Source organism: Chanodichthys erythropterus, chromosome 16 (assembly GCF_024489055.1).
Source record: "Chanodichthys erythropterus isolate Z2021 chromosome 16, ASM2448905v1, whole genome shotgun sequence".
NCBI classification, from domain to species: domain Eukaryota; kingdom Metazoa; phylum Chordata; class Actinopteri; order Cypriniformes; family Xenocyprididae; genus Chanodichthys; species Chanodichthys erythropterus.
In genome coordinates this window covers 24,842,821-24,852,408 of record NC_090236.1, presented here as the reverse complement: position 1 = coordinate 24,852,408, position 9,588 = coordinate 24,842,821, and the positions used below count along the sequence as shown (strand labels likewise).

The following is a 9,588-nucleotide window of genomic DNA, read 5'->3' as shown; positions in this document are numbered from 1 at the left end:
ACTATAAAATAATAATATAAAATTATGTATACATAAAAATATAAAATTGCTTAAAATGTAATAAAATCTTCACCGTGTGCACGTGCAGCCGAGCTTTACCTTCAATGTAAACTTTGACCCTCTAAACTTCGTCTGTAAAGGAATAAACCATTTCACTCAGAACTGTGAACATTTCGCGTGTTCGTGTCAATTAAAACAATTAATGGGTTGAAAAGAGACACTAGATGTGAGCAGTGTTGGTTTAAGAATAGCTCTTTATCATGTCTGCGTCAAAACAAAAAGTTCACAGCTGCTGCTGATGTGAGATGTGTGCGGTGTCATAATGGACTAGTCGCGTGTTTTACGCGCGCTCACTAAAGTTCTGAGCGCGTGCTTAGATCTACTAGTGTCAAGAGCTCTCGCGTCTCTTAACGGAGGAGAGATCGGATCATTTACTGCAGACCGGACATAATGGCTACTATGTTGAGCAAAGAATTACCGGATATCGAGGTAAAGCTACACGCAGAGTGTTACTGAGCTTTGTATATTTCGGTAAGACGTTTTTGCACACTTATCTGTTGCTATTTTTGGGCACGTGTCCATGGTTTGAAGTCAGGTAAGGTGATTTGTGTGGGAGACTGAGGCAAAACTTCGAAAGTTGCACAGTTGTGCAAAATACAGGCACACTGAGGTAGAATAACAATAAATAATAATAAATTGATTTTAATAAAATAAAATCTTCACTTTTTATGCTCTTTTATTATAGCCTACTTGTTCAGCATGGCTAATTTCAGCCTAAAAATAAATAAGAGGTTATTGCACAGCAATGTATTGATGGAATTATTATTTTAAATTATGATTTTTCAATTTCTGCTCTTAATTTGCAGTTTTGAGTTACATGGAAAAGCTACATATGAGGATTTTCGTCTACAGTATTTAAAATTGAAGGACAGTTATAAATCTTACTGAATTTTTATTAAAAGGTGGAGATGAAAAAAGGGTCAACTGAATAGGCTTTTCTTTTTTTTCTTCTTTTTTTTTACTTGGCCTTATGCACTGCTAGGAAGAGATTTCAGGACCTTGGACAGGGACTTTCTCAGTAGTTGAGATTACAGTAGCTGTTCAACACTGATGAAGCCATAATTAGTAGCTTAATGAAAATGTACAGTTCCAATTTAAGAATCATTTCCTCCAGATAAACAAGTGTACAGCCACGTATGTTACACATTTTCTTCTGATGTGCAATGCACTTTAGAGACAACAATCCCTTTGATTTGTGAGCAGTGCATGGTGGCCTACATTGTATATAACTAGGATTTGTTTTCCAAAGCAAGTGTACAGACATGTCAGTAGCTTTTTATTCCTTCCTTTTTATACTCTTAAATAAAGACTGTTAAATCGTGTTTTGTTTCTATCAAGTGCACTTAAGCAAGCAGGTTGCTAATTTAGTGGTCAAATTAGTCTAGAAAAACAGCACTGCATTTTTTTTTTTTTTTTTTTAATACTTCATGTCCCTGAATTAAAATCAATTAACTTAATCAAAACATAATTGAATGTTTTAATTTTATGCCTTTGAAATGGTGGGGTATTTTAATTTAGGCCCGACAGACACTTCCTCAACTCTAGTGTCTCTGGGTGCTTTTCAATCAGCTCCCTAACTTCGAGCTTGTGAATCAGTATATCGTGTACACAGATCCAGGCACTGGTAAGGACCCTGGCTCACTACACACTGGGACAATGGTTACTCAATTTCTGGTGACATAACTATGTAAAACATCAATGTACAACGTTGTAGAACATCACCGCTGGTATTAATCAACAACAGGCAGGACCTCTTTTTATTCTGTTTAAACACATTATTCTGTTACATGTCATTACAATATTCAGTCGAATATTATAAATATTAACTAGATGTTTTTACTACCTTTGTTTACTAGCTTAATACCTGCTTGCATATAATAAAAAAACAGTTTCGCGCTTCAGATATGTGAAGTAATTTCCGGTAAGCGAGCATAGGGAGCATCGATGCTCCTTGGTTTTTGTGGGGCATTGTGGTATTTTTCAGGGAGCGTACGTTCCGGTGCACTGGAAGGATTATGCGATTGAGACAGGCCTTAAAATGGCTGACTCCCTGATCAGTGCCCTGACTACTCAACCATAGGGAGCTGATTGAGACACACCCTCTTTATTTCCAATATTAGTTCCAGCTGTCCGTAGCATTTGCCATGTTTGATCTAGCATTAGCACATCTGATTTACATGGATCCTATCTGTTAGCGGTGAGCTTAAGAGAACATCTTGGTATGCACAGCACATGCCGGATGACATCTCTGCTCAGGTGAGATAAAGCTTTCTCTTTTAAGTTGAGCAGATATGGGCATTGACTTTCATAGAGAAAATAGAACTGTTACTGACGACTCTCATTAGCATTTCTATTCATGAGTGTTATGACTATGGCAACGTGACCTTGGCGTGCAGAGTGCACTTAAAACGTGCTCTAAACGACTCCTGTCTGCCACTGAAAATACCTCACTAAATGTCATAATAATGGCTGTCCGTGGGGCAATTAAATTGGCCATTCATTTTGGCAGTGCTGTCAGACGTCTCATTTTAATATCCTGCTTTTCCAAGAGCGCTAAACGTGTGCCTTTGTGTGTGCTCACGGATTCATTAAAAAATCCTCCGGGATGGCCATCAGTGTTCGTTAAAAACCAGATTAATGTGGCCGCTTACACAAAGGGCTACGGCTTTTTATGGAAGGCCCCGAACCCCGACAATGACCACTTCCTGATAACAAGTCAAGTACCGTGATAGAAAATTGTCGACTTAAAAGCCAAAATTGCAATATGAACGTTATGAAAGCCCCATTAGCTGACAGACATCCATATCATGGATGTCAAAGTCAGATGCTGTACCTGCTGGAGCTTTTATCCGTGCCATAAAAAGAAGTCCTTCTCAAGTTCTGGAGGAAACTTGGGAATATTTATAATCCAGTAATGGTCTGCGATTACATGCGGTGCTTACCGAGACGTTGACCTCATGAAATATGCTACTGATGTAAGTGCTTATATAAATGGTTACATAGTAGGATGTTAAACGGATCGTAGTTGATTCGTGATCTGTACAGACCAGGCCCCTTGGTTCAGCAAGCATGTGATTCACGGATTAATTGCAAAGTTTAAAAATCATAGAGTGAAAGTTTATCATTTGCACGTGTTTTGTCTTGCCCATTTACATATTCAAGTGATTTTAAACCATTTCAGCACAAGAAGAACTTGCACGCTGTTGTCTATGGGCACACAGCCACACACACCTGAAATGCGCACACACAAAGAGAGGCGATAGCGCGTGAACACAGATTCCTCTTTCGCATCTTGTGCTTGAACGGACAAATACAGACAAAATTATGACAAAATACCCATCAAAATTTTCTAGTAAACACTGCTGGTTATGTCTTAAATGAACGTAAATAGTTGAGAAAGAAATCAGATGTGTATCATTATGTTGGATCCATGCATTCGGTCTTAAAGTGACAGCAGCCTATCTGCTTGTATTTAATAATGTTTGAACTTTATTAGTTAGGCTAGTAGTTTTTGCTTTGACATTGAAGTACTTAAAGTATGCTTTAAGTAATAAATAGAAAGCAAAGTTACCAAATTATTTTATTCTTGCTGATCTAAAAAATGATCCAAACAGTGAGTTTTCTGATCCGTTGAATAAAACACATGCGGTGTGGTTGCACAAGGGAGATACACCACTCTGTCAGATATTTTTAGATTTCTAGATTCCAAATAATTAAAAAGCATATATATATATATATATATATATATATATAGTACACCATATGAAAGGTTTGCAGAATCCTTTTTTTTTATCTGACAGCAAAATAAAACAGCAAAATAAAAACATTTAGTCTGTAAATTTAACATTTTTATGCTAATGCATAAAAACTAAGTGTTTGAAAGGGTGTTGATGAGCCATCAACCCTTCAGCTTTGGTTATCACTCAAGCGGTTCATGACCCTAAGTCAATGATTATCCCAGGCACTAGAGAACGGTATTAAGAAATCTGTTCACAAACACCCTGTTCAGACCATTTGGATGACATGGCAGGCCTCTCCTCTGGAACAAAGGATTTTGAACTTTTTCCACCCTGTTACCTTTCCCTTAGTTTGAAATAATAAATATTAATACATAGATTTTCTCAGTCTGGTCCAAGACCAGTCTCTTAAAAACTAGTCAGCACCTAGCCAACCAGTCTTCTTTTCGGACCAATATAAGTTATAATGACTAACTTGTAAGGCTAATCTAATCAGTTTATGCAACCAGACACAGGACTGAGGCATTTAAGACTTTAAAGGCAGGGTAGGAAATTTGTTTTATAAATATTTTTTGTTATACTGGTTGAAACTCTCTTTACATCCTGATAATGATAGAAGTGGTCTAAATAGCAAAACATGTACATATATCTTCTTTGGAAGTCTCAGGACTAGGCATGTGACGGTATCAAATTTTCATGTTGCGATTAATTGATGAAGCTTTTATCACGGTATACGGTATTATCACGATATTAAAATAAGTTGCAAAACCATTTTTGTCATAGTTTAACAGGTTTAAGAACTCTTTTTGTAATAAAACAAAAACAACTCTGACTGAAATTTTCAAACAGATTAAAATGCAAAAGAATTAGGCTATAAAGAACAACAGATAACACTTTACTCTATTTAATGCATTAACTAAGATTGAGCAATAGCTACATTTGTTAATGTTAGTTTAGAAACACAACTGATCTTATCTCAGGTCCATTAAATAAGTTATTTTGATTTTAGTAATGTTATTAAATAGTAACTAAGAAATTAACATTAATTAATAATAATTAATACATTATAAGTATTTTTATTGCCAGTTTAGTGATAATGAATTAACATGTTAACTAATGAAGCTGTATGTTTTCAAAGTTTTACTGAACAATAACAAATAATCAGAACATTTTTAATCATTAGGGCATGTTGTAGTCCAGATTAAAATATAAAAATGTTTAGGTTTGAAAATAAATATCCTTTTAAGTCTTTTTTACGTATTCAGTATTTGGTGCTGTGATGAACAACACTGAGATTACAAAAAAAATGAATGGCTGTTTGAAGCATTTTAGAAACTTCACTAGCGCAGTTACTTTGTTTGCATGGTTTCCGTGGTAACCGCTGCACGCTGCTGCTCCATCAGCGCCCTCTGCTGTCAGAGAGTGAACGCGCACTTTCATTCAGCTCGTCTCCTTCACTGGTTCCGCCATGTGCTTCTCGTGCACGTTGGGATTGTTTACATCTGAGCACGTGTCCTTTTGACGCAGAATACAGCGGGTGTTGTGCATTTTATACGATTGATGGGTAAAGTATTCTTAATTGCCTTATAAAAAATTTATAATTGGTAATAAATTATTATTTACGGTATTCTGAAGTGCCGACGATTACAATATCGTGCATATTCATTATTGCGATTTATCGCATTACCGAATATCGGCACAAGTCTACTCAGGACCAAAACATGTTTGTCCAATCACTGCATTCGGCCCAATATGATGTCCTACCTGCCTGTCAACACATATATTTCCATAGACACAGTACGTTGTAGACACAGTCACTGTGCGCTGTAAACAAACAGCAGTCATCTTTTACAGTTCCTCCTGAACCAAAACAACGAGCTTATGCTGTGTTCACGCCATGTCGTAACCGTAATTATGAGACCCGTGACGTTCTTACCCAGAGTTGTTCACCCCCTCAGAAGATTTATGCTTTTGTTTATGCTTATGTGTTGACATAAGATTTATGTCAACACTATCAACGGCGAAATTAATCTGCAGCAGTCAGGTGGTACAAAGAGCTCTGTAAATTGTTTACATTCATTATGTGCTTTGAAACATGAGGCAATTTAATGCCGTCTCTTGTCTTGTGATGCTTTGCAAACTCTTCTGTGTACATCCATCTGTTTTGAAGGAGGCATGGCTTTGGAAAGCACTCTGAAGGAAGGATGGGATCTCACGCTTTCAAAGCTAACTTGCTATTGCTAGCAATCACCTGCTTTCAAATGGAGCGGCATTTAATAGACAGAGCCGTAGTTCACTGAAAAGCCACGCAATATCACGTTCAATATCGATATGAATCGCCATCGATATTGAACGCGATATTGCGTAGCTCGTCAGTGAACTACGGCTCTGTCTATTAAATGCCGCTCCATTTGAAAGCAGGTGATGGCGATTTAGCGCCAATCAGGGAACCGGCTTTACTGACGAAATGCGCGTGACAAAAGCATTCGATATATCGCCCAGGCCTAGTCATTATTTACTTACCCTCACGTCTTTCCAAACCTGTATCACTTTTTTCTTCCGAGGAACACAAAAGAAGGTATTTTGTTGTCTTGACCCCATTGATTTTCATTGCATGGACAAAAACATTTTTCAGTATGTCTTTAATGAATCATTTTAGGAATGTTTAATACCTTTTGAATCAGAATAATGTGAAGCATTGGTGAACATGGTTGGTTGAAAATATATCAGCAGGCCTCTCATAGATGCCTAGCCGATGATTAGCCATGCGTTTCTGTGTGAGTCAACTCCGATTCACTCGTTACAGTGTCTAAAAATTGAATAGAAGCTTCAGGAGACCTTTAGCAGAGCAAGATGATGTTGATGCCAAATGATCTGTATTGCTCTCTATAATTATGTTACAGGACTAAATGATATTCTGGGCTTGTGCTGAACATTGCTGGGCTGCTGGAGTGCTGTGGCTTCATTGCAGCTATGGAGGATCAATTCCTGTATTGATTTCAGGCAAAAAGACTAGGCAAGAATCTCTGTAGATTGTGTTTAACTATTCCGCCTTAGGGAGGGAGGGGGCTGTGTTATGAAAGATGAAGTGTGCTCTGGAAAGGGGTCAAGTTGCCTACATTGAGATCATTGCATAAATGCTTTTAGTTATGAATTTGCTCTTTTCTGCATCTGGATGATGTTTCATTAGTATTAATTATAGTAGAGAACACACCTGAACTCATTTAGACAGAGACAAAAGCTTGCTTTTAGTGGACTCTATGTTCTGGGTTGCTGTCGTTTATAAATGTAACATTTAAAAGTGCCATTAAAAGTTCACATTGGGGTTCAAAATCTAATTTAAAACTTTACTTAAACATAAGGTTTCAGGACTTTGAAAAATATAAAACAAAGAAATGTTATTAAATAAATAAGAATGAATAAAATAAGATATATTTAAGGTTTCTGGGTCACAAACAATAAAAAGCAAATTTGTGACATTCATCATGTGAATCTTTGAGCAGATGGTCAGATGTTCTTCAATTTAAGATTTTCTATACTGTATATATAAAAATTGACTCACCCTATAAAAAGCTTGCCGAATCCTTATGACTGACATCAGACTACATCATTCCCTATCATTTGATCATATTCGCTGTTCTTTTTCTGTATAGGGAGCAGATTTTGCTTACTTTGGCAGGAAAAAGCCAGTATTGATTTGTTGTCTCAGTGGATCACTATGACCAGCAGAGAGTGATAAAGCCAGTCTCCAGAGCTCTCCCTGTGGAAATGAAACACAGCACATCACATGCAGCTTAAAATGCATTCTCTTTCTAGCCAAAGCCTGGCATGCTTTAATGAAATGTATACACTTGCTCTTCAGAATGCGATTCTGCTATGATTTCATTCTGTTCAATTCCACAGCTTTTTTTTTTTTCTCAACTCAATGCTGTGGTATTTTGAGAGGAGAAACCTACCTCACAGATGAAACTCGAACCTTGCTGACATTTTAAAACAGGTTTTATTTCAAGCGACCAAGCAATGTAGCTTGTTGTGAACAGAGTTCAAGCTCATAAAGGCTTACTGTATATATCTGGGAAAAGAAACCCATGATATCTCACCAATTACCTTACGCCCTTTACAAGTGAATACACAAAAAGCAATAACTAAGCATAGTGACCCTCTGTTTGCTCATAAAAGTGGGCCCACACTTTCATTTCCATCTTTGTTCCACTAAAAGCCTATTTGACATGAAATAGACTATGATTTCAATCTAGAGCTTGTTCAACTGTCACAGAGGGACTTTAGAAGAGATATTGATCTCTTCTTATATAGATCTTTTCTTCTTATGGATGTGTTTCCTCTTACACAGTATTGATCTAATTGGCAAAGGTGCACAATGTTTTTCATTGCTTACAAGAAACAGCCCTCTCTCGAAAATCATTGTCACTCTAAACATACTGGGCATGTTTCTGTACTGGCTTTGATTAAGTGTTCTTTTTTATCATTAATACTTGTTTGTTTTTCCTTTTCGGCTCTGTGTGCCACTTTGAGGTTGCCATCCATAGATTTTCAAATCTGATCATCTGCAACTGGTCAAACATGGCTTAACTCACTATTACTTTTGCTTCTCAGACTGAGCCAGTGCCACAGTTCCTCAACAGACCATCCATACCGGCGTGATGAATACGATCCTCAACTGGATGGAACTGAAATAAATACTTTGAATGTTGCGATCCTATCAGACTTATGATAGCAACCTGAATTGTAACAAAGCACTGTTCGCCAGAGGAGAACTGGCCCCCCAACTAAGCCTGGTTTTTCCCAAGGTTTTTTTCTCCATTTAACACCTATTTGCCACTTGTTTGCCACCTGATGTCACCTGTTGGAGTTTGGGTTCCTTTGCGCTGTCGCCTTTGGCTTGCTTAGTTGGGGACACTTGACATTTGACTTGACATTTGATATTCAATAGTATTCTTGACATTTTTTCAACAGTGCTTTGATCTGCCTGCATTGACACTATTCTTTAAGAGCTGCTGTGCAGCCAAATTATATACCAGTTATCAATGTAAAGCTGCTTTGACACAATCTGCATTGTGACTTGACTTGAGCTTATTATAGCAAATAAACAGTACACTCTAAAAAATGTTAAAAACAACTCAAGTTGGGTTGAAAATGGACAAACCCAGCAATTGGGTTGTTTTAACCTAGTGGTTGGGTTAAATGTTTGCCCAACCTGCTGGGTAGTTTTATTTAACCCAACTATCATTGCGCCTGCTGCAGCCATGATACGGCAGCAAAGTTCCTTGATTATTACGCCGGAATGAGAGTATAGTTCCTAGCCATATCAGCCTAGAAAATCGCAACTTTTAATTTTCTGTCGGTCTTAGTACACGATTTAACTACAGAAGAGTCAAGTTTTAAATAGGAAAAATATCAAAACTCTTTGGTCATTTTTAAGCGCGATGCTAACGGTCTAATCAGATTCAATGAACTATGCTAAGCTATGCTAAAAGTGGTACCACCAGAACCGGAGATCAGCTGAATGGATTCGAAAACGGTAAAACTCAACTGTTTAACTCTAGGGGAGTTGGAAAATGAGCCTATTTTCAAAAAAAGTGGAGTGTTCCTTTAAAATGAATCCAAAATAGATGAGAAATTAAAAATCAGACACATAATTACTAGAGGCAACAATAATAATCAAAAGGTGTACATTTATTAATAAGAAATTTAATAAATGTTTATTGTTTATTATTCATTATCTTATTAATAAATACTCATTTATTAAACATATTAATAAATGTTAATTTCC

The 9,588-nt window shown here is 36.9% G+C and overlaps 1 protein-coding gene across 2 annotated transcripts in view; it reads left to right on the top strand.

Moving 5' to 3' along the window:
• Positions 1-372: 372 nt before the first annotated feature.
• dpydb (dihydropyrimidine dehydrogenase b) overlaps positions 373-9,588 on the top strand; it is a 134,759-nt gene continuing 125,543 nt past the window's right edge. For both annotated transcript variants that reach the window (XR_010891929.1, XM_067363026.1), the window contains exon 1: positions 373-489. Coding sequence is in view for 1 of the 2 variants with exons in the window: in XM_067363026.1 (XP_067219127.1) it covers positions 451-489 (39 nt within the window). In the remaining variant the exon portion in view is untranslated. The remainder of the gene's footprint in view (positions 490-9,588) is intronic.